Here is a 25,932-nt window from a genome sequence, read left to right on the forward strand (position 1 = left end):
TCATGGTGGCCGGATGCCAGGATCCCGTGAGAACTGAGTCCACAGAGACACAAACATCTGAATCTTGCACCTCCACGCCCTCCCTGCTCCAATACCACTAAGATCAAAAGGCTGCTGCAGGAGAGGGCAGGGGGTGGCCTAAGCCCGGCCAACCCATCTTAGGAAAGCTACGCCCCAGACATGGTGTGCCTGTGCCCTGGGATCGGGATGAACAGGCCTTCAAGTAACTGCCCACCCAGAGGAAGAGGTCTGCATTCCTTAGAAATACAACAAAACCCAACATTATCCTGTCTCCAGTGTTCTTTTTAGATCCATTATCTGGAACAAAATTGGTAACAACTTCAAGGGGACACCCAGCTAAAATGCTGGATAAGCCAAGCGGCACTCCAGCACCACGGGGTAGAGCGCATGGGACCAGAGCGAGCCGTCCCTGCAGGCTGTGCACACAGCATCGGCGGCCCCCTTGAGTTATAGGACCATCGTCATTCGGCATGTCCCTGTGTCCTTTCTTGTCCAGCCACCTTCTCCACAATACTCACTTTTCTCTGGTTGAAGCCCTGTCTGTTGCGTTTAGTCTTGAAGAGGTGGTACATCCAGATCCTTATCCTCAAGCCATTTAAGCCAGGGTCCCTGGGGGCTTGTTCTCACAAAGCTCCATGGCTACTGACAGGGACTTTGATTTGGGTTTGCACGCCTACTTCCATGACTCAAGAATGGGACAATTTAAAGATAAATGGAATTCATTTAATCTAGTGGAGGAATAAAAGCAAGATTCTTGAACAATTCTAGTTAAAAAACTTCTGGAGCTTTCTGTCCTCTAAGTCCTTTTTTTCTTTAAATTTATTTTGAGAGCAAGTAAGCATGAGGGAAGGACAGAGAAGGAGAGGGAATCCCACGCAAGATTCTTGAATAGATCTGCTCAAATCCACAAACCATGAGATGGTGACCTGAGTTGAAATCAAGAGCCAGATGCTAAGTCCAGTGTTTTACTTTTTTTTTTTTGAGCTCCTGAGCTCCCCCATATCCTTCAAATGAATTCTTCATTGAATTCATGTCAGCTGTTTGGTTGTCTGCAGTACAGCCCTAAATGGTACTCTTTACAAGACCAGGACTATGGCCCAGTAGACAATCCCGGTCTCCCTCAGATGTGTCTGCAAGGATATGTTTTGAGAGAGAGACAGAGGGAGAGAGTGAGAGCGAGAATCCCAAGGAGATCTTTGCTCAGCACAGAGCCTGCCATGGGGATCAATCTCATAACCTTGGGATCATGACCTGAGCTAAAGTCAAAAGTTGGATGCTCAACTGACTGAGCCACCCAGGCACCCCAGGAATTTGTTTTACTAGATGATGTATCACAATCCCCCATTTGAGCATCTTGGCCATTCCTAGAATTTCTCAAAGCTATCTATCTTTGGAATACAACACTGTTCTACTCTCAGTTCCCTAAGTTTTCCATGTCAGTAATTATTTAACTAGAGCTTTGGCTCTAGTTTTAAAGCTGAACTATCATGACTCACAAACATGTGTCCTTGACACATTCCACACCAGCATGAACATTATTCACTGCAACTTATTTCAAAACCCAAAGTTTATTTATTTTGAGAGAGAGAGAGAACATGTGCAGAGAGAGGGAGGGAGAGAGCATCCCAAGTGCTATCAGGTGGAGCCTGACATGGGGCTTGAGCCCACAAACCATGAGATCATGACCTGAGCTGAAATCAAGAGCTGGACACTTAACTGAGCCACCAGGTGCCCCTAGTCGAGTGATTTAGTAATGAGACCTTATGTGTCATTAGTCTTTACACCAGTGTTACTAAGGATGTTTTGCGCTTACCCACATGACTAAGTGATTGTGTTTAGGTCCGATCTCATTTACATCTTCTCAGGAATTTCATGGCCTGGTGAGTAGGGCATAAATTCCACCGACACATGTAGACAGAGCCTTAACTTTTGACAAGATTAGTAGACTGTTTGATGGCTCAATCTACAACAAATTTAATAATGAAGGGCTTCTGAAGATGTAACAGCTCTACATAGAACGATTCTACGGCTTTAAGGGCAGGATATATGCTCAGCATATTGGAATTCTATTCAATATTCTGACCCTGAGAAAAGCTACAAGATAAATATCATCTGCTTTAGTTTCTTTATCCAGAAGAAAGTTGGAACATTTGTCTACAAATGACACAATTTCAGTTAAAAAAAAAAAAACAACCCTATCAACAAGGGACGCACTCAAGGCTTGAGCCACCACTCAAGGCTTGAGCCACCCTCCTGGAACATCAAAACCTTTATGGTACAGCTACTAAGTAATGTTAGGTTATTATGATCCATGTGGGATATTTCTATTAACCCAGCCCAGCTCTTAATAGCACGGCGGGTTCTGGGTTGTCCTGCATTTGGGAGCTGAGTGGTAGAAGCAAAGGAAATCATAAAGAAGATACTGAATTGCCTCAAATATCGAGCTCTTAAACTCTACACAAAAAGGCCAGGGAATAGTCTGAGACACATCAGACTCACCAGCAGTCTTCCAGCGATGAGGGTGTCTGAGAAATATCACACAGGCGATCATTTCTATCTGAGTCCCTAGAGGACAGGCCTAGGGATTCTGCAAGTGGAGTAAACGTAGAGAATGCTCAAAAATCCAGCCTGGCCAACAATATGCACATCAGTGTGTCAAAGTAGTAAGACTACCGTGGTGACAATCCACATTTGAGGGAGAACTGCTCTGGGGCTGGGGCCTAGTGCCTCACATGCATCATCTCTTCACACCACGCCTTAGGAGGGCGCCACTGCCACTCCACTGTGTAGAAGCAGAGGCTTCAAGAAGTTAGGGGATTAGTGAGCGGGCACAGAGTCAGTTCACGGGGAGCCTGGATTAACCACCTGAATATCCACAGGGAGCCGTCCAACCATGTCCAGTGGGGATGTAACTGCCGCCAAGGGGATACCTGGGAACCTGGAGCCCAGTGACCTGTGTCAAATGCATGTATACAGCGAGCACAGATTCTGTGACACTAAAAGTTCTTCAAAATGACATTAAAAAGGTTCCTCAATTACTTTAGGCTCTAAGATGTCTGAATGAGTCACGATCCATGTGATTAACTTCACTTGGTGATTAAAACCATGATAAACTTAGTAACTATACTATTGGATATTCTAAATTTAAGAAAAGACAAAAAGAAAGGACATGAGAGACAAACCACCTTTTTTTTTTATACCAGTCTGCCATGAGATTAAAGGATTACTGAAATCAGACCTAAGGCAAAATAACGATCAGATACAACACTGCACACTACCAAAGTATGAAAGCTACACAGCAAGGTAAAACACTCCAAACGCAAGTAAACCCCAGAAAATTTTATGTAACTTTGGAAGAAGACCAAGTGGAGAAAAATTAATAAAGAGAGACCTCTTTATTATAAAATAGTTGTATAATATAGTTATTAAAAATGGGAGATGAAACTTTATTTTTGGTATCTTATGTTTTGCAGTCAATTTTCACAATTTTCGAAACTTGCTTCCTGCAACCTCTACCTGCCTACTACTCACACAACCAAATAAACTCCCCAACAGGTTCGAGTGAGAGACTTACTATCAAATAAATTACTCCAATGTCTCATGAATATAGACTGAGAGTTTCAAAGAAATACAATAAAAACAAAAATATACGGAGCATAATTTAATCTTTCAGATGGTTTACAGAAGGCACCTCAAGACCACATTGTGCCATTTTCCTCATGCGGTGTGTTTAAGGGCTTATAACAGAATTTTGGTTAGTGGAATTCTAGACAAAAAAAAATGTTTCCTATGGAGGGCACACAGCATCAAATGACTACGGATACAATATGGGGACTCAGACATATGTATCTGTACTAACTAGGGCACAATTTATAATATGCTAAGAAAACTTTAAAATCAAAGTTACAAAATGAATATTTTTAGCACATCTAGCAACAACTACTTGTTTTAAACTATCATTTCATTTCTGGTGACCAAATTATATTTGACCATAATTAAAAAACATATAACTTTAAAATAACATTACAAAACCATGGTTACAACAGAATTAGGTTACATTAAATGAAGGAAAGTCACATACGTGTACTGCATGGCACTGTAGTTTTTCAAAGCCATTGGAAAGGCTATTCCTTCCACGTTTATGTATGTCAATTTAAAACAGGTCTCTGCTCAGTGTGCTTACAGAAAGAGCTGAAATCAGTGTTGATCACCCAAATGCCTGACAACCACTCCATGCTGATCACTGATCAAGTATTTTTATTGGATTATCCAACAAGCTAATAGTGGAGCCCCATCTGACACAGAGATGTGGCAGATTCCAACTATCCCACTGTGGAGAAATATTCAACTTAAAAGCAGAAACAAGTGACAGCTGAAAATGGCTGAATCACTGTACCTTCACACACGACCATAAATCTTAGTTTTGCTCTACACTATTTGGTACTTTTTGATTCAGTAGTTGGGGTAAAAAAAAGTTTCCGTATTCAAACATATCTACAGAATATCAATATAAAATGTGTGAATATATACATTTAATACACATATACACACACTCTCACACACACACACTCACTCACATATGGAGAAACCAGCACTTACCCACATCCCCATTTCTCACGAACGATTCGACAAACCATTTGTTACTTTAAGACCAGCTTAGATGTTCTGAGGCTGCAGCGCACGGCAACAGAGGTCAGATGCAAGCTCCCACTCCGGCTGGCTTAGATTGTTTCTCTTCATGATTTCTGACGAGTAGTAATACCGCTTACAGAACAACTACATCTCAATAACTTAGGAGTCAGAGTATAAAACCAGTGTCATGAACATTTAACTCTCTCATGGCATGTTTTTCATTCTATTTCCACTGATGGTAAGAGAGTGCACCAAACTAGATCACACTGAACTGTACAAATGATCTTTACTCCTAATCTAAACAAACATGTGTTAAAACATTCTGAAACGCTGCGTCCTTGGATTTCTTCATCTTCTCAATTGCTCGCTGCAGGTCCTGCTGTTGCACAGGCCGGATTTCATCTTCATCGCGGCTAAGACACAGACAAAACCGCCAGATGGTCAAATGACTTTCAAATACATCTCCCTAAAATATCCTCCTGAGATTAAGAAATGAAGTCTCTGTCCCACCTACGACCCCCAAGGACAGCCACAATTATCAGCTTCATGAGAATTTCCAGAATGCTCTGTGTAGACACAAGCCGGGGAGGATGTTTAGAAGTGCAGGGTGCTGGGAGGGAGGGGCCCGAAAGGCCGGCTGTAACTCAGTGCTGCAGATGTGGTCATGAAAACCAAACACCTCACACTAAGAACCAAAAGCAGAATATTAGCACAACATAAAAATACTAGATAAAGGTGTGCACTTTATCTACATGGATGCAGAATTCCCATCAAGGAATAAAAAATTATTCCCATGAAAACTCAAATTAAAAGTAGCATTCTTGGGTATATTTTCGTGTACATATTTAGCATCTGACAAACTAAAATTCTTTGCTATTAATAAAAACCAACTCGCCTAAACCCTCTCCTATTCCATAATGCGAAAAACAAAATCCAATATATAATGTCTTGTAATTTACACACACTTAGGAAAAAGCAATTAGGGAAAAAGTTATGATAAGCTAAGTCTATGAGCCAGATTCTTCATACTGACAAAACTTTCAAAGGCTTTGAGGATAGCAGAAAAATAGGACTTTTTTTATTCACACAAAATGTATTCATAAGTTGTTTTTCTTCCTCTCCTCATTATCTTACACGCAAGAATAAAAACCTTTGGAAGGTAAACTCTTGGCTCCCGTCAGAGGTCAGAAGCATTCCCAGCACTAGTGTTCGGGGAGCTGGGGTAATCCGGCCACAAAGAAATGAAGCGGGCCTCCCTGTAACAGGGCCTTAGGGAGCACCAGAGGCAGGGGCAGAACTCGTGCAAACACAGCTAACCTTCCTACACCAAACAAAACGCTTTGGTGAAGCTCGCTATGGCAACGCACTGTCATTAAACACTCACAACAGCCACATCCAGGTTCCCTGGAGTGGGGGTGGGGTGGGGTGGGGTGGGGTGTGTGCTGAAAAAAGGGCAAGAGGTGGAAAACTCATTCAAACGAGGCCCCAGAGTACAAGTTTGCTACGAGTCACAGAAACTCTTCGTCAGCAGGTCAATATTCTGAAAAGAGGTTAAATGCAGTGTTACGCTGGCCCAGGGTGAGTGGCCTTCTGGGACAGGTCCTTGCAGGACACAGTTCATGGGGTGGACTTGATTCTGTTCACTGGTGTGTCTGCTGCAACAGCTGGGCACAGAACTGGCTTCTCAGACTCTGCTCTGAAACTGCCTTCAAGTGAAGTCTGCCCTAGTGACAACTGTGTGTCTAGTAAATACACTGCTGTTAACAAACTGAAGGCTGAACCCCAGCAACGGCGCCCCCCGGCGCACTCACACGTGAAATTCCTGGAAGGGCACAGGAAATGAAACTAGGAGTTTCAGGTGCAAAGCAGTCCAGAAACCCTAGCGAACCCTCTCTCCTGGGAGAAAGTAAGCCTGAGCTCCTGTCGGCCTCCTGGGACCCAGCGCAGGGGTTTTCAGCAAATGTGCAGCTTCTATTTCTTCCTCTTCCTTCCAGAGCCTCCCCACGAACCCCGTCCCCAACTTGCTTTCAGAACTTCCCTTTAGGAAAAGGCAATTTGTAAAGTTGGGGAGTTTGTTAATTCAAGTTCACCTTTTATTCCATAAGCAGAGTTGTTATTGTAAAGAAAAAAAGGAAACTGCCCTAAAATCTCTAAAAGGATCTGAGAAATAGATCATACCTGTCCTCTGCTGTAGAATTAACATACTCTCGGACACACAGGAGGGCGGCGTCTCTGCACATCTCCTTCAGGTCACTGCCTGAGAAGCCATCAGTTTCCTGGGCGACTTCTAGCAGGTCCACGTGCCTGTCCACCTTACAGGAGTGAGAACAAATATGAGAAGTGCCGCAGAGGATGATACATCCACTCTTCTCCCACTTAAAGAATGTTAAGCATAATGGAATAGTAAGGAAGGAGGAGAAGCATCCAAAAATACTTTCGGTTTCTATTTTCTTTAGCCATAAAAGCTGGAATTTTGAAATCTAATTGTCTTTAACTGTCATTATGACTGGAGCACTAAATAAAGCCTTACTAGATAGATCACAAAGTGAGAGGGAAGAACAGACTCAAAGGCCATCGGACTCTCCTTGCACCTCTCTGGAAGGTCTCGAGTTGACACTTCCCTGGGATACATTCATCACCATTCTTGGCAAACAGCCTGCATCAAGTCCCGGGTCCATTACAACAAACCTAGCAACTGGCACTCACTCTCCTTCTAACCACAATGCTCCGTGTTTACTAGCTCAGCACTCAGCGTCAAGTAGTCTTGTTCCTCAACGTAAGCTTACACAATCAAGCCATTTCGGTCATTGTCCTGGGCACACAGCAGGCTGAGGACAGTACAATGACACTAGGCTTCTGTGTAGGTTAAGAAGAGAAAATGAGCAAGAATGATTTCCTTCTATTAGACTGAGCACTCTGCATGTTAGTCTCATTTGACCCTGTCAGGCAGCATTCTCCTTTGGAGGGAGGTTAAATACACTGCCAAGGCTGCACCAGAGCCGGGCTGTGGACACATTGTGGGTAAGGTCCAGCAGAATTCTTCCCCCCATAGCTAACCATTTGTGTTAACAACACTTACTGTCCCTCACTGGCCTGAAATGCCACCTTTATGAGTTATTAAATTCCCATTTGCTTCTGTGGAAGCCCCAGTGTTTATTTAAGTAATACTGGCAGCTGTACAGAAGACTGGGAAGCCGGATGAAGTGGGGTCCACTGTCAGCTCTGCAACTGTGACCTCGCACAACGCCAGTCTTTTCATTTCTAAAAGTGGGGGTTGAATATCGAGACATCTCATATTCTTTGATAAAAGAAGTGAACCCAGGAGGTAGGTGTGGGGCTTGCAGCAGAGCTAAGCAAAGAAAATGTAAGCGCGTAACTAAATCTAAATAAGCTTTAATGGGCGCCTGGGGCTCTCGGTAGGTTGGGCATCCGACTTTGGCTCAGGTCATGATCTCACTGTTTGAGTTCGAGCCTCACATCGGGCTCTGTGCTGCCAGCTCAGAGCCTGGAGCCTGCTTCGAATTCTGTGTCTCCCTCTCTCTCTGCCTCTCCCCTGCTCATGCTGTCTCTCTCTCAAAAATAAACATCAAAAAACGTTTTTAAATAAATGAATAAATAAATAAATAAGCAAGCAAGCTTTAACACACACACAGTAGTAACAGTCATTTAATTTGGGGCGGAGAAACAACATGGAACTAAAACGTGAGCCACGAGACCATGTGGGACAGGGAACATCCACGCAGAAGCATTTGAGGTAAAATTATAGTCTTGGAAAGAGGGAAGACATACTGTTAATCTGGACTTTAGGAATATGTCAAAAAATTTTAAGGGTACCAGTAAAAGATAAAAAGAGAATGTGTAATTTCTGAACCAGCAGAAGGAGGGGAAAAAAGGGAAAGAAAACACAAGAGCGGGGGTGGGTGGGCAAAAAAGAAAAAGCGTAATACTTGGAAAGTACAAAAAAAAGAATGAATCAAAGTTTATCAGTAATCCCCACGAATGCAAATAGGCTAGGCTGGTGACAGCCCATCTGACTGTATAAAAAAACCAAAATTGTAGCTATTTGAGGTTTAGAATGGTCACACCCTGTATAAGGGGAAAATAAAACAGCCTCATGTTCCATTTGAAAAGAAAAAAAAAGTTCAAAATAAAAGACTGAGAAAGAACATAAAAGGTAAATAGTAATCAAAAGAAAGCTAATATAGGTCTGTCTTTATCAGAATAATAGATTTTTCCTCAGAACACGATTTGGAATAGAAACCATTAAATAATGATAAAAAATAATTCACCAGAAAAATGTAACAATTCTGCACTGGTATAATTTAATAAAATATGGCTCTGAAAGACAGAGCAGAAATGAACATAAGGACACAGAGAGATGGACAAATCCACTGGGAGATGTTATTTTTAAGATTTTAAGTAATCTCTCCGCCCAGCGTGGTGCTCGCACTCAACCCCGAGATTAAGAGTCCCAGGCTCTAGTGAACTCGTGTATCGCGTACTGACATATCAGACCGTGAGAACGTCTGGTTACCGTTAGCACCTGTGATCTGACGTACACAACAGAAAACCTGATGAACTGACCACGGGAGTACCGTATAATCTGCATATTAGTCCCTTGTTGGTCACAGGGCTGTAAATGAGTTCCCGATGGCTTTTCTTTCACTTTGTTCACGTTACCTTGTCATACTTCTGATTATAACCAGACCGGTCTACTCTCTTCCTTTGAGGTGTCTGCTCCTTTGTGTCTGACAACTCGTTCTACGTGTGCATGTATATATGCAACCACATACAACAATCTAAATTCTTTACAGTCTGTAACACTCAGGGAAGAGTGAAAATAACCCACACTACGCATATGTATCACACGTTCCTCCACACAGAGCCACGGAATGGATTTCCACTACCCACCAGGACAACGGGCTACCAGTGCCAGTGACTGCAGGAGATGGGAAGCAAGTATGTTCAGATCACTTGTTAAATCTGGGTGATGGATATAAGGTTGTATATACATATAAAATATTCCATAAATTAAACTACTTAAAACCACCTTCCAAACTGTCCTCTGCGACGTTAACAATGAGTCTTTCTCACTTAAACAATCGACACCTCTATTCCATCTTTTGACCATACTTTGTCGGGCCGCACTATGTTCTAACCACTCACAAATCTTGTGCAGGACACAGTGATAAAGTTACAAAGATGAACAAAACAAGTATGAGAAAAGGTCAAAAAGGAGAAGATTCCAGTCACCAGGGGAGAAGATGAACAGAGGCAGCAAGCATATCATGCTGGTTAAGAGAAAGGCTCCATCATACTTTGCTATGTGAGCCTGGGCAACTTATAGAACGTCTCTGAGTTTCAGTTTCCTCAACGTAAAATCGTATCAGCATGTGCTCTTCAGATGAACTGAGGATTAAGTAAAAATGATGTATATCTCACCACTATGCAAGGCACACAGCAAATACTCGAAAAGTAACCCTTTTTATAGAATGATAGCTATTAGATAAACCATAAAGTCATGGAAACAGTTTTCATTAGGCATTCCTTATACCCATGACAAACGTCATCCTAAAGGATTTCCAAAGGTGCTACTCTTAAAAACAAACAAAAAACCAAAACAGAACACTGAAATCAAAGTTCAGAAATAATGAGGAGTTTCTGGGGCATCAGAGTGACTCAGTCGGTTGAGGGTCCAACTCTTGGTTTCAGCTCAGATCATGATCTTATTATGGTTTGTACTGAGAGCAATATTGGAATAAAATGAACGACTTTCTAACACAGTCTAAAGGAAGAGCACTTATCTCCTCTATCTACTGGGGACGCCACACAAGCATGGTACTCTCAGCATTTTACATGTATCATTTAAATTCTCAAAATGATTCTATAAGACTGTTGGCATTACCTCTACTTTCCCAGTGAGAAAAATGAGGAATAGGGACACTCAACACTATATGCCCAAGGTCCCCCAGTAGGGAGGGGTCAAGCCAGAATGTGGGGCCCTCAGGCTGGTCTTCAAAGCCCATGCTTGTTAGTAACTACTACTGCTGCATTATGGAAAAGGTATAAACTCAGATTTGTTTGTAGGGGAAAAACTCAATCTCCTCAGTACAGAGACAGGACACCTGTATAACATACACATTGTATTAGTTCTAATCCCTTCATACTTAAAACGTTAAGCCAAAACCACTACACTATCAGTTTTAGATTTTTTTAAATGTATATTTTTGAGAGGATGAACACCAGTGGGGGAGAGGCAGAGAGAGAGGGAGACAGAGGCTCTCAAGCAGGCTCTGAGCTGACAGCAGAGAGCCTGATGCAGGGCTCGAACCCACAAACTGCAAGACCATTACCTGAGACCAAGCCAGATGCTTAACTGAGGCACCCAGATGCCCCTACACTATCTGTTTTCAATGACTAAGCTGTGTTAAAGACTGATCAGTAAAGAAATATGAAAAGACTGGAAAACAGTATCATTTGAGTCATCTTTTTAACAAAATTACATTAATTTCTTTCAGATTCTACTGAAGTTAATAATACGCCTTCAGCATACAATATTAGCTAGTGGGAAATAAGATGGTCTTGGGTCAGCAATTATCCAGAGAACATTTCTATTCTGCATCATAAAACTGGACACTAATTTTTAGTGCTTTAAGAAACAGAATGCTAAAAATTCCTTATACCTATGATAAATGTCATTCTAAAAGGATTTCTAAAAGAATGAAATCTGGCCATGTGTAGCAACATGGATGTAACTTGAGGGTGTTATGCAGAGCGAAGTAAGTCAGGCAGAGAAGGACGGATACCATATGTTTGCATGTATAGAAGGATTATGAGGAACTTAACGGAGGACCATGGGGGAGAAGAAGGGGGGACATAGGGGGAGAGAGGGAGGGAGGCAAACCATGAGAGGCTCTTGAACAAACTGAGGACTGATGGGTATGGGGGGGGCGGAGTGGAAGGGGGTGATGGGCATGGAGGAGGGCACTTGTGGGGATGAGCACTGGGTATTACATGGAAACCAACTTGATAATAAAAAAAAAAAAAAAAAAAAAGATTTCCAAAGATGCTACTCTTCAAAAAAGCAGAGTACTAAAGTCAAAGTTGATTAATTTTTTTTTTATGTTTACTTATTTTTGAGAGAGAGTTGGGGAGGGGCAGAGAGAGAGAGAGAGAGACATAGAGTCCAAAGTGGGTTCCAAGTGCTGAGCTGTCAGCACAGAGCCTGACAGGGGGCTCAAACCCACGAACCGTGAGATCATGACCTAAAGCCAAAGTCGGATGCTTAACTAAGCCACCTAGGTGCCCCAATAGCCATCCTAATTTTAAAAGAACCTGTGGAATTATTTTATCTCCCTTGTTTTTTCCTGAACTGCTCCTTGATGCCCATCTTTGTTAAAAGTTTACTAAGTGTCATTTACCTAAACAGCACCACCACTATACCATGTCTTGAAAGCAGTTATCAAATAATCAGTGAAAGGGCAAATGTAAGTTGTTGATTTCATGCTCATATAGGACAGGAGTTCCTTACCTAGAATACATTGAGAGTTTTAAGGATTTCCCCGAAATTGCAGAAAACATTTCATGCACATGTAGTTTTTAAGAAATGACTGCACAGTGTTTCTCTCTTTATTACATGGCTCTATGATCCTCCAAATACTTAGTAACTCTATAATTTGCTAGGTTCCTTAAACTTTTGCAATTTAGCATATGTCTTTTTTTTCATATCTATGTTTTAAAGAAATAAATGAACAGGACACTACTGAAAGGTACGGGAGAAGACTCAAAAAAACCAAAGACACATACTTGCTTTTGGATAGAAGATTCCACATCAAAAAGATCTTAATTCTCTTAAATTATAATCCACTAAACAACTAGTGTTTGTTTCTTCTTGAATAGGACAAATTAATTCTAAAATTAATACAGAAAAATAAACAAAAGTAGCCAGGGAACTGGGCTGAGGGACCAGCGGCGCCTCACCCTACTTGCTGTTAGACAACTGCTTCCGTGCAATCAGCAAAGTCCAGACCTGAGAGAAATGTGGATGAACCCAAGCTGGCTTGTTCAACAAATACACTGAAAGAAGGTGGGAGAAAGAAGGAGAGAGATGTAGGAGTAACCTATAGCTTACAGACTAAAAGAGATTTAAAAGCTATTGAGGCACATGGATGGCTCAGTTGGTTAAGTGTCCAACTCTTGATTTCCAACTCATGATCTCACAGTGCGTGGGTTTGAGTCCTGTGTCACTCTCTATACTGACAGTGCAGAGCCTGCTTGGGATTCTCTCTCTCCCTCTCTCTCTGCCTCTCCCTGGCTCACATGTGTACCCACATCTCTCTCTTCCTCAAATTAAATAAAACTTAAAAAAAAACAAACCTATCAAATAATCTCAAATTGTGAACATTCTATGGATCCTGAGTCAAATACATGGTAAAAAACAAAACAAATAAACAAAAAAGCCATTTAGAAGACAGTAGGAAATCTGAACGGACTAGATATTCGATGATGATAATGAACTATTGTCAACTTTTTGGTACGTGTAATAATGGTTATGAGAGTAAGTCAAAAAAGGAAAGAATTCTTTCCTTTAGAGACAAAACTAAAATATTCACAGATGCACTATAATGGGGAAACCTGGGGAGTGGGGAGATAGGGCACAGAGGGGCAGAAGCACCCTGATGGTGATTCAGGGACAGAGGAAAACCACAAAACACAAGCATCCCTCACTATGGGGATCTATTAGATTTTTTTAGTTTGGACAGCAAGTTCAAGCAGTGAGCATGTTTGTTTGTGTGTTTGCTTATTTATTTATTTAACTAAGCCCTACGCCCAATGTGGAGCTTGAATTTATGACCCCACGATCAAGAGTCACAGGGGCCACCAAGAGAGCCCACCAGGTGCCCCTCAAATAGAGCTTAGCAACAAAGTTTGGGATGGTAAGGAATACCATGTTATTCAAAACTCAGAAGCCAAAAACGGGGAAAAGAACCCAGTAAGTTAAGAAAAACAAACCAGGAAAAAATACTTTCAAATCGTAAACCAACAAAATTCTCCCTAATATCAGAGTTCCTAGGTGGGGCGCCTGGGTGGCTCAGTCAGTTAAGCCTAATATCAGAGTTCCTATACATCCCTAAGAAGAAGAACACTGCAATAGAAAAATAGGCAAAGAATATGAATAGGTATTTCACAGATTAAAAAAAAAAACAAAAACCCTCAAGAGGCTCTTAAACATGAAACGCTCATTTCATCCTTAAAAATATAACGAGATACTATTTTCTACTTAGATTACACGGGCACAAAGCTCCTCTGTGTTGTTGGCAAAACTGCAGGAGAAGGGCTCTAACGTGGTTGGTGTTGAGAGTAAACCAGCTAGACAATTTGGCAAGAGCTACCAAAATTCCAAATCATATCTTTTGATCTAGCAATTCCTCTTCTGGAAAATTTACCCCCACTAACATCCCTCGACAAGTTCGAAGTGACATATGCACAAGGTTGTTATTCAATGGGGCATTTCTGTAACAATAAAAGACTGTAATCAACCTAATGGTCTTCAGTGTGGCACCAATTACATAAATTGTGGTAAATCCAGACAGTGGAGTCCGATGCAATGAAAAAACGTGAGAGAGAATGAGAGCGAGTGAAGGCCCAGAATAAAGACACTGTCTGCTAATATGGAAAGGTCTCAAAGGTGAGTGAAAAGCCATTGCATAGGGCAGAGTATGCAGCTTATTAATAACGCTTATATAGAAAAAGGAAGAGGAGGAATAGTACATCCTATTTGCCAGTATAGACAGTGCCGTCAGAAAGGATACAGAGGAAATGTGAGAGGAAGCGAGACTCTTTCCTGAATACCATATAGTGTACATATTTTAATTCTGAAGCATGTGACCTTAAATAGACACCATTTAAATTTTGATTATCATACCTTCTTAAAACTAAATTGCAACTTCAAAAAATACTGTAATCAAGTAAATAAAAAAACCTATACTGCTCTACAAATATAAATGTATCTTATATAACTGAAGAACAGTCTAAAAATATCAAAGAAGATTTTTAAAAAAGCAGACGATCTTTAATTAGTTTAAATGGACCCCAGCTAACGTGTTACATGAACAGCCAACAGTTTTACAGTGATTTATGCCAAATACAAAGCTGTTTATTCTCCAGTTGCTTTTTCATTTCTAAAATGGTTTTATGATTGGGAAAAAATGTAATTCTCTACTTACGTTTTCATTTTTCAAGATGAGTCTCAGGATTGCTTCTCTTTGTTTTAGAGCCTAAAACCAGAATCATGTCCAGTTAACGTTTAAAAAAAATAAGATCAACTAGTTTTCCTAATATTATTCTTTCCTCTGTAAATTATCTGATAATGCTTGCAGAAAATGACAGAAACTCTTAACAAAAATCATGAAACTTATTGTCTAAGCAAGGTCCACTTTAAACTCTAGAGTAATCATTTGTGGTCAACCTACTGAATTCCTGTCTTCTTATTCTGAATCCCCAGTGATTAGCACAATGTCCTAGAAATAACACGCCCTTCAAGGTCTTTCCCCGATGCCTCTGCAAACGTCCTTTTCTTCATTTACGTAGTTGGACGGGGTGACGGCGATGTCGGCTCAGTTCCTCTAGGAGCACGTTGCTCCCACACTCGCTAATTTGTATCAGCCAGTTTTTGTCTGGCATTGACAGTACGTGTATCTATACTTCCAGCCCAGTGATGGCTCACTGTATACACCACAGAACAGGAATGTTGATAGAATACCTTACATAGAAAGTAAATATAAAAGCTTTAAAAATGTATTATGGCTGAACTCATTCCTATTCCCACGACCACTCAAGACACAGCTCGTTACCACGAGTATTAAATCAAATAGTAGGAAAAACACAACTAAACCCAGCCGTTCCTGTAATTCCAGATGGCTAAGTCTGAAGGTAAATTTGGTATGTTCTGTGATCACCAGTAACTACTTTTGGTGAATAATCACTTAATTTGGAGAATCATATACTTTGACATCACAGTTCTGCAATGAGAAGAAAATTACCCTATAAACTGTATGTATCCAGTAAAAACAGAATGAAAAGGGGGTTACCAAATCCCAGTTTCTACATTAACAGGATACTAATCTGTAACAAGTTTGACAAAATCTATTGCAACCCATTTTGGGTATTAACACGTTAAAATGAGAACTTTAGTACAGGCTACTCCACACGCTGTTGCAGCCTCTGTTCTATTCTACTGGTCATCAGTGCTGCTGTGCCGTGTCTGTCCTCCGTGGGTGGCGCCGACATGCCCCGTGTCCTGTTCTACCATGCGTCCACGCTGCCGAGCCGCGTCCTGTTCTACTGTGTGTTGGCGCCGTCGTGCCGTGTCCTGTCCTATCGCAGGTGGCGCCATCGTGCCCTGAGTCCTGTTCTACCATGCGCATCAGCGTCGTCGTGCCGTGTCCTGTTCCACCTGCGTCAGTGCTGTCATACCGTGTCCTGTGCTACCGTGTGTCGGCGTCCTATGTTCTGTTCTACTGTGTATCAAAAATCTGTTTCCTGTCAGACTCCAGGCAGAGTTTCCATTAATGTAATCTTTGTCTTTGGATCCACCAAGGGAAATTAACTTTCCTTAATAATGTTAAGGTTGCTATCTTGCCAACAGAAAAGCCCAATTCTTAGGCAAGGCAGACCAAATACATGTAAACCCGGCAGCAGTCTAACCTCTCCAGCCCCGGGTCCCTCTGCTTCCCAGACGCCCCACCTGAAATACTCCCAGAACTCTCAGGAAACACGCACACTCTTGACTTTCCTCGCCTCGCTTGCATATCAAACGCCTGCACCCTGGGTTCTGTAAGGTTAACTACTCAGAGAGAATTATTGTTTTCATCATCATTTCAGGGTCTCAGAGTTCCTCAGACATACTTTTATTAAGTACATTTTATGTCATGCATTTACGTGTCTGCCTCCTGTGCCACCCAGGGCTGAGAAAAGGGGTTGTTCTCCATTCACCAGAGCCTGGTGGGTGCCAGACACAAACCAGTGCTCAACACTGATCACACTAAATATATTTTAGAGTCTCCTACAGCGAGTTGAAAAATATCTTCACTGATGTAGCAGGTACTTTTTCTAACAGAGCGGCTCACTCTGTGCATACTCTCAGCGGAACCAGAGGTTGTAGCTACAGCGAACAACTGATCAGAGAGGCTACAACCATCACTTTTAGGAAACCTTGATATTGCCACAAACTGGTAAGCTGTGGAATATACAATGGGACAGGTGTTTTTTAGCCAGAGACTCTCAGGGTTATTATAATCTTTTACTTCAAAATTTGAAAGGACTGACACAAAAAATTCTCTTCTACACAGCTATGCATGTAATGTGTGGACTGACTGTGTGGTGCACATTTTCAATTACCAACCCTATTTTTTTCTTTTTCAATCTAAAGGCACACAAAATTCAAGATGTGAGGCTTCTGTGTAAAAATTATGTAGAGTACCAGAGTAAGTTATAATCACCTATCGGAGGGCACTTCTTAACTGACAAAAAAGGGTAATAGAAAGAAGACAGTCCTGCTTCATTCGGTACCACCCTCACATTTGCATGAAGTTAAAGTGTAGTTTCTTAACCACTGGTTAATCATCAATCCCATCAAAGGAACGCATGGATAACAATTGCCAATAATTAATCACATAAATCCAGTTCTTTCTGTCTGCCTTCTGAAAAGAACAATTCTTTAACACCAGCCCTCCTAATTTTATCCTGTGCTAAACCAAAACTATAATTTTAATTTTCTATGTACCTTCCCAGATAACCTGCTACATTCTAAATAAAATCACACAAGTGGCTAAGCAAACTTGAGGTAATTATAGACTCTGAAGAGAAGCAAATAACCCTCATCTTAGGAAAGACAGAAGAAAAAAGCAAGACAGAGTGGAAAGGACAAATAATTATAGGGACTCTTGCCCCATTCCTTTCCTGTCTGCCATAAATAGTAAGTCAGTCCTATTAAAAAATCATTCCTGGGGTGCCTGGATGGCTCAGTAGGTTAAACACCTGACTTCGGTTCAGGTCATGATCTCATGGTTCCTGAGTTGGAGTCTACAGCAGGCTCTGTGCTGACAGCCCAGAGCGTGGAACCTGCTTCGGATTCTGTGTCTCCCTGTCTTTCTGTCCCTCCCCCACTCGCACTCTCTCTCCCCAAAATAATAAACAAACATTAAAAAAAAAATTCCTTTCCTGTAAAAAGCTGAGTCTATGGGTGCACAACACCAATCACAAGCACTTACAGGCTGGTTAATATGAAACCTGGTAGGCATTCGTCTCATTATGGCTGAGTCAAGGTCCTGAGGACGGTTGGTGGCGCCCATAACTATGACCTGGGCATAGAAAGAAAACATAAGGCATTAAATCTACCGATAATGCACCTTTTAGGATGTTATTAATAGGTTAGAGGCTATGGAAAACTAATGATTGTTTACATCTTCTATAAGAAATGACTTTAATCCAGTATTACACAAAAATTTATAAAAACAAACCAAAGTTAATCCTAAATGGACCCAATGACAGCAAAGCTGGTAACACTGATGCATTTCAGCAGACTCTTAATTCAGTTACTGAATAATGATGAAGATTTAAGATAAAACAGGTTGTGTTCTGCAATATATAGTTGTTCAGTGGCTACACAGTGACGAACTAAAAGCCATTTATGTTACAGCTTGGGAGTCTATACAGGGGGTAATTCGAGTCCTCCGATACTAATGTTAAATCATTTCCCCCCAGTCTGAGGATTCTGGTGACAGTAATGGAATCCTATACTTTTCCCGCTAGATGTCACACCACCATCTCACAGCCCTATCAACCCTGCTGGTGACATCTGCTCAATGGTGTAATAAAACCTCAAGCAATCAAACTTTCAACAAGGGCAATAATTAATCAGATAAATGCTGGGCAGAAAAAAGAATGAGGTGCCTGGCTGGCTCAGTTGGTAGAGCATGCAACTCTTGACCTCGGGGTCATGAGTTCGAATTTCATGTTGGGGGTAGAGATTACTAAAAAGAACTAAATTAATTTAAAGAAAAAAGAAAAGGAAATGCCAACCTCTGGGCCTATGTCACTTTATTCATAAAGAATGCAGGCATGAAAACTCAACACAAATAAAGACAGATATATCCAAAACAAGTTAATTTCTGAAAGCCTTCAATCGTAACATTATGGTTGGTATCTTTTGTATAACACAATAACAACCCATATTCTGCTACCCAAAATGAAATTTATTGGTATTCTAATGGAAACTTTTCTTTAATATAATTTTATTCCAGCCTAAGAGGTTTTCGACTTCTGAAATAATTTGAAATCTAACTTCCAGAACATTTTGAAAGATCCACTCTTATATTCTACTTCTACTCTACGTTTAATGACATTCAAGAGACAAATTATTTTCAATTTAACTGTGAGAGATTGCCACCTAGAGGGGAAAAAGTGTAAATACAAAGGCAAATTTTAGAAATGTTAGTTCCACAATATAATGTATTTTGTATTTGAATAAAGTGGTCCTAAAATCAAAATATTAACACTCTTACCTTGTTTTCAAATTTACTGACTTTCCACAACCCTATAAAATTAGTAAGGTAAAGCAAATGTAAAACAAATCCTAAAGTTATCAAAGGAACTGCATAAAATAAAGAATGAACAGAAGTACATTTTGAGATAGACTAGATATTAAGTGTTAGAAGAGATTCAAAGTGATATGGAAGCTTGTAGAAGCCTGGCCATATCAATCTAAAACAAAAACAAGGCAAAACCTAGTATGGAAGATGGGATGCTAAAAATTAGGATCGAGGAATCTAAATAAACCCATCACAAGGTCTTATGGATAAATATAGGATGATGACACGTATTCAGATGAAGAAAAAGTGAGTAATTCAAACTACCTGTTTCAGTTAAAGAAGTTGTTTTAGAGTGATTTTAAGGGGCAAAAATGGATCAACTGTACACACACATCTTAACTCTAGTGCGAATGAGCTAAAATTCAAAATGGGAACAGTACTTTTTTAGTATTTAAGCAGAAGTTAGTGTTTCAGTTGACTTTTCTAGAATCTTTAATATATGTGATGCTTTAACAATTAAAACAGTCAGATCTAAAACTATGCCTGAACCCTTTGCCCATGTCAGTGAATACCCTAAATACACTGTTAACTTGTGTGTGGTCTCAACAGATGAAGACGACGTCATCGGGTACCGTGGATCCCCTGTCCTAGTGACGGGTCTGACTGGGCCACACAGCTACTTTTGTTTGCACTGTGGGATCTCACAAATACAAGAAAAAGCCGGGGTACTGGACTTGATCCGTAACCACAGAATAGATATATTTAGAGAAAGCCTAACTGGTTCATATGAAAGAATATGTCTAAAACTAATATTCAAGTTAACATCAATTTTAATCCCCCTCAACATGCAAAAAAGGTTGAAGAAATTTATATTATTAAAAAAGCAACATCTTCATTTTCTCCTGCAAATAAAGATCTATCACAATGAAAACAATAAATTATTACTATCAGGGTAGTAACGAATGATGGTTTTGAAAAACCAGTGTTGTTTTGTATCAGAACCGTGCTGTGTGGCTCTGGAGAACACTTCATCCAAATGCTATTTCCCTGACTTTTAAAACCACCCTCTGATACGAAATAATATTAGACAATTTTCTCCTACGTGGGCTAACTATTCAACTAAGTGCTTTCAATATTGTTGCTCAGGAGGATAATCCATTTTTGGAAACCTGTATACTATTCCCATTTTGAACAGATTTATTAGCACCAATTACTAATAAAATTCTATTAATGTCAACTAAACTTATCCATGTTGTGTTTTCTAATCATTCAGCAAACACTAAAAGCAACTTTCCCTTATAATCAAATTATATTTTCATGAAGGTTATGTAGAAGGAGAACATGTGGCTTAATATTCTCTTTAGAAGAATTTAAAAAAAATTTTTTTTTTTAATGTTTTATTTATTTTTAGGAGAGAGAGAGACAGCATGAGCAGGAGAGGGTCAGAGAGAGAGGCAGTCACAGACTGAAACAGGCTCCAGGCTCTGAGCTGGCAGTCAGCACAGAGCCCGACGCGGGGCTCGAACCCACGAACTGTGAGATCATGACCTAAGCGAAAGTTGGACACTTAACCAACTAAGCCACCCAGGCGCCCCGAATATTTTTTTTTAATATATTTTTTTTATTTATTTCTAGGAGAGGAGAGAGAGAGACAGCGTGAGCAGGGGAGGGTCAGAGAGAGAGGGAGACACAGACTCCGAAATAGGCTCCAGGCTCTGAGCTGGCAGTCAGCACAGAGCCCGACGCGGGGCTCGAACCCATGAACCGCGAGATCATGACCTAAGTGAAAGTCGGACGCTTAACCGACTAAGCCACCCAGGCGCCACGATGATGTCTTAATTTTTGATTTATGGTAATGTGAATGTAGGAGATCCTTAAACTCTCCAGCTATAAAGCAAAATTAATAAAGTATAAAAAAATCTCAAATTAATAATTCTGCAAAAACATAAAGGAATTAAGCTGAAGCCAACAGTGAAGACTATGCACAAGGGAGGCAAGGCAGGGTAGGAGCTGACCAGGTACCACACAGAAATGTACAGATCTTAGGCAGTGGGGTTTGCTCTGGACACCTTATGGCCTTAGTGATAAGAGGCCACCCTACATAAAGCTGGGGCTCATGAAGTATCAGGGTCCTAAAACAGTACTGAAGTATGAGAAAAGGCATTCAGCAGAGTCAAGCTTTGGTTCCTGGTAAGACGTATAAACACACACAATCCCTAAGATTTCATGGTTCTTCACCAGCTAACCTGGATCTCGCACCTCTATTTACCTATTTGTGTTGAGAAAAATCTAGCAGAAGACAAAAAAAAAACAAAAATCCTCTTAGAAGCAACAAACCTTCAACATAGGTTCCAAAAATCTACACACATAGTTTTACCAAATATGACTTTTCCCATGAAATCACAAAACACACAAGCAAAGTCAAATGACAGAATCAGATGTGCAGTCATACATTAGAATTGCTGAATAGAGACTACAAAATTAGCATGTTAACATATATAAAGGAATAAAAAAAAAAATCACATAGCAAATACTTATGTACTAAGTTAAACCAGGTAAGTTATGAACTTAACTCAAATTCCTTAAAACTACCCAATAGTTTTGAGTGGATGCTATCCTTCCCTTTTCTACAGATAGTACTCCCTAGGGCCATTCAAATACAGAGTGATTGTATTATCTGGTCAAAGTCACACAGACGGTTGATGACCAGGGCTCTAGTTCTCTAGTCCAATTGGAAGCAGGAGTTGATGGGCTAGAGCCCATCAGAACTGACCTGTCAGACTTCAAGAAGGATCTGAAAGAATCTCTAGGACTGAAAAATATAGTAAGTGAACTAATAAGCTCAATAAAAAGGTTAACTAGCAGAAGAGATGCAACTAAAATCAGAACTAGCAAATTAAAGAAAGGTAAAATCATTTCTCAGAACGTAGCACAAAGAGGAAATATGAACGAGAAGCTGAAACACATGGAGTGTAAATAAGGTACACCAATGGGCACTCCATAGGGAGGTCACATGGAGAATGGAGGGAAATGGTATGTGAAGAATGGCTCAATTTTTCAGTTCTGGTTCTAGAACTTCCATTTCTGGTAATACAGCAGAAAAACAAATATGCTGGGTGAGTTTTTTTTTCCTTTAACGAAAATACATTACCGTTCTGGCTGGAAAGTGTGGACTATTCAGAGGAGAAGAACTAAGAGAAAATGGGAACCACAAGAGGAATACTGAACAAGACAGGTGGCTGTCCTTTGGGACCATAGCAGGGGACCTAGTTCTGGTTTTCACAGCCCGCAGGGTGGAGACCAAGAGTAGGATAGAAGAGTTACATAAAAGTGGGATCCTAAGGAAAGTACACGTGGCAGAAAGTGGGAAAGTGTGTGAGTTCCAGCAACTAATGAACACAGTAAAGTGAAACTAAGTGACAGAGGGACCAAGAGGAGAGACTGTAAGATTTATGGTAAAGGGTCTAAACACGCACAGAGTACAGCCACTAGTTGTTTCCTCTGCCGTGGCAGGAGGACTCTCCAGGAGAGGCTTTACCCAGTTTTCTCCTTTCTGTAGTATTTGTTTCAGGCACTTAGGCAATCTTTTAACATTGTGTTTAACACAAAACCCTCAATTATGGTAAGTATATTTAAAAAAAAAAAAACTTTTCTAAAAAAACCTAAGAAATANCACCCTCCCCCCACCAGCTCGAGGCAGATTTCTTTCACACACCTGACAGCTGTGGTCAGTATCCAGTCCATCCCACAGACTCATAAACTGAGCTTTCATCATGGCGGTAGCTTCATGGTCAGAACTTGAACGGTTTCGCAGGAAGGAGTCTAGAAGGAAAAAGTCCTTAACCTTAGAAACTAATGTGAATTATTTACTCTTTGTATAACTTCAACTCATTACTCAAAATCTGACAACTCTGTGAAAGAGTACAAGAAAAAGGGCTCAACTATGCCTTTTCACACATTAGTCTGATACAACAATCTTGGCAAATAATTGAGAAATTAAAACACAATCAACTCCCAATCTTCATTTTTTTCCTACCAGCATATTTAAAGAAGTGCAGGATCCGGTACTGAGAAGATAAGGATCAAGCAGTGTCTTGTGGAAGGTCTGTATGCTTTGGCCCTAACTTTCCAGGTTATCTGTGTCCTACGTATTCTTAATTGTGGGTACATTCTTTTTCCTCACACACTTTTCCTGGAAATAAAAATGGCACTGGAAAAATGTAAAACACCATTCAGTGGGAAATGCAGGACAGAAAATGGTTTCGAACACACATGCGTACTAGTACACATGTGCACATACGTTATGTAATGTATGCAAGCCTTCAAGAAAATACACCAGAATGTGAATTGCCTTCACTACTTCTCAGTGACAGACTTAAGGACAATTCAAATTTTCTCTTGAGCTACTTGCTGTCTTCTCAATCATCTATCTACAAAGAACGTGAAATGCTTTTAAAGCGGGGTGGGGAAACAGTACATCTTAATAATGAAAAAAACACAGTAGTAAGTCCTAGATTTTCTAGTATAATTCTATTTCAAATGCGTTGTCTTCTATCCCTTCAAATAACTGCCATTTCAGCACTGAAACTACAACTTGAAGATCAATCATACATGCGAGTAGCACAGAAATGCTTTGGTCCAAACTTTAACAAAAAAATTTTTTAAAAGTGATTACAGCAGGGGTGCCTGGGTGGCTTAGTCAGTTAAGCGTCCGACTTTCGCTTAGGTCATGATCTCGCGGTTTGTGGGTTCGAGCCCCGCATCGGGCTCTGTGCTGACTGCCAGCTCAGAGCCTGGAGCCTGTTTCAGAGTCTGTATCTCCCTCTCTCTCTGACCCTTCCCTGCTCACGCTGTCTCTCTCTCTCTCTCCTAGAAAGAAATAAAACATTAAAAAAAAAAAAAGTGATTACAGCAAAAATAATACCATGAGACGACAGGGGCTTCTGATGACAAATATGCATCCTGGATTTTCTTTTGTAGTCCAGTTTAATACAGTCTGTCCTACTGTGCACAAAACTAACTCAACTATCCTCGATGTAGGAAATGTAGTCATTTTTAAATTGCTTCTTTTTTTTTTATTATTATTATTTTTTAACGTTTTTATTTATTTCTAGGAGAGAGAGAGAGAGACAGCATGAGCAGGNGCTTCCTTTTAAAGACAATATGTGTAAGTACAGCTGCCTACTTACGCACGTAATTCTGCTATCAAGTATTCCTAATCTTCTCCATTACTAAGAAGTTGGTTCTGGCAAGACAACTGCTTGAAATAATATAAAAAACTTAAAATGCTAGGTCAGTGTAAATAACCTAACTATGTCAGTAATTACATTAAATGTTAAATGTAGGACCACCTGGGGAGCTCATGTCAGTTAAGGGTCTGACTTCAGCTCACGGTTTGTGGGTTCAAGCCCTGCATCAGGCTCGGTGCTGACAGCTCAGAGACTGGAACCTGCTTGGGATTCTGTGTCTCCCTCCCTCTCTGCCCTGCCCAGCTTACATTCTGTCCCTGTCTCTCAAAAGTAATGAACACAGAAGAAAAATTAATGAAAAAATGTTAAATGTAAACGGTCTAGAGACCCACAGGGGGGTTAAGAAATCAGACCGGATTAAAAATAACAAACCCAACTTTGTGCTCCTTACAAGGGACACACTTTAAATCTAAGAGCTCAGAATGTTGCAAAGGATAGAAAAAGACATACATGTAAATAGTAACAAAAAAAAGTTGGAAAAAATATATTTTAAAGGTAATGCATAACTGACAAATGGTGCTAGAACAACTGAACATCCAAGTGCTAAAAATATATATAGACAAAGACCTTATACTTTGCACAAAAATTAACGGAAAATTGATTCTAGATCTAAATGTAAAACAAAACAAACAAAAAAACCTGTAAAGCTTCTAGAAGATAATATAGGAGAAAATCTAGGTTGCCTTGAGTTTGGTGATGAGTTTTTACATACAACACCAAAAAATAAAAATTGATCAAATAAAAACACTTAAGTTGGACTTTATTAAAATTAAAAAATGTATGGAAACCAACCTAACAATAAACTATATTAAAAAAAAAAAAGGTACATTACTTAAAAAATTAAACTAAATTAAAAAACGCTTAGTAAAGAAAAAAAAATTAATACTTCTGCCCTGTGGAAGACACTGGCTACGAGAAGAGATAAGCCAGGGCTCCTGGGTGGCTCCATTGGTTGAATGCCCAACTTTGGCTCAGGTCATGATCTCACAGCTTGTGGGTTCCAGTCTCACATCCGGCTCTGTGCTGATGCTCAGGCAGAGCCTGGAGCCTGTTTGGGATTCTGTGTCTCCCTCTCTCTATGTCCCAACCCCCACACTCGCTCTGTCTCAAAAATAAATAAACATTAAAAAAAAAGAGAGAGATAAACTACAGACTAGGACAAAAAATTTTCAAAATACTTATCTGATAAAAAATGTGTATCCAAAATATACAAAGAACATTTAAAATTCAATAATAAGAAAACAACCCAATTAAAAAATGGGCAAAAGACCTGAACTCACACTTCAAAAAAGATACATGTATGGCAAATAAGCACATGAAAAGATGTTCCACATCCTACGTCATCAGAGAACTGTAACCTTAAATGACAATGAGTCATCGCTACACGTCTGCCAGGATCGCTAAAATCCCAAAACGCTGATAATATCAAGTGACGGACA

General features: G+C 40.3%; 1 protein-coding gene across 5 annotated transcripts in view; it reads right to left on the bottom strand.

Annotated features, from left to right (window-relative positions):
- Positions 1–3,669: 3,669 nt before the first annotated feature.
- ATAD1 (ATPase family AAA domain containing 1) overlaps positions 3,670–25,932 on the bottom strand; it is a 74,128-nt gene continuing 51,865 nt past the window's right edge. For all 5 annotated transcript variants that reach the window (XM_077755228.1, XM_077755229.1, XM_077755225.1 and 2 more), the window contains 5 exons: positions 22,960–23,066; positions 17,925–18,014; positions 14,880–14,930; positions 6,832–6,965; positions 3,670–5,066 (listed from right to left, as the gene is read on the bottom strand). In XM_077755228.1, the coding sequence (XP_077611354.1) occupies positions 4,946–5,066; positions 6,832–6,965; positions 14,880–14,930; positions 17,925–18,014; positions 22,960–23,066 (503 nt within the window). In that variant the 3' untranslated portion in view covers positions 3,670–4,945. The remainder of the gene's footprint in view (positions 5,067–6,831; positions 6,966–14,879; positions 14,931–17,924; positions 18,015–22,959; positions 23,067–25,932) is intronic.

The sequence above is a fragment of the Crocuta crocuta genome, unplaced genomic scaffold, assembly GCF_008692635.1.
Source record: "Crocuta crocuta isolate KB4526 unplaced genomic scaffold, BGI_CrCroc_1.0 scaffold2, whole genome shotgun sequence".
Lineage (NCBI taxonomy): Eukaryota > Metazoa > Chordata > Mammalia > Carnivora > Hyaenidae > Crocuta > Crocuta crocuta.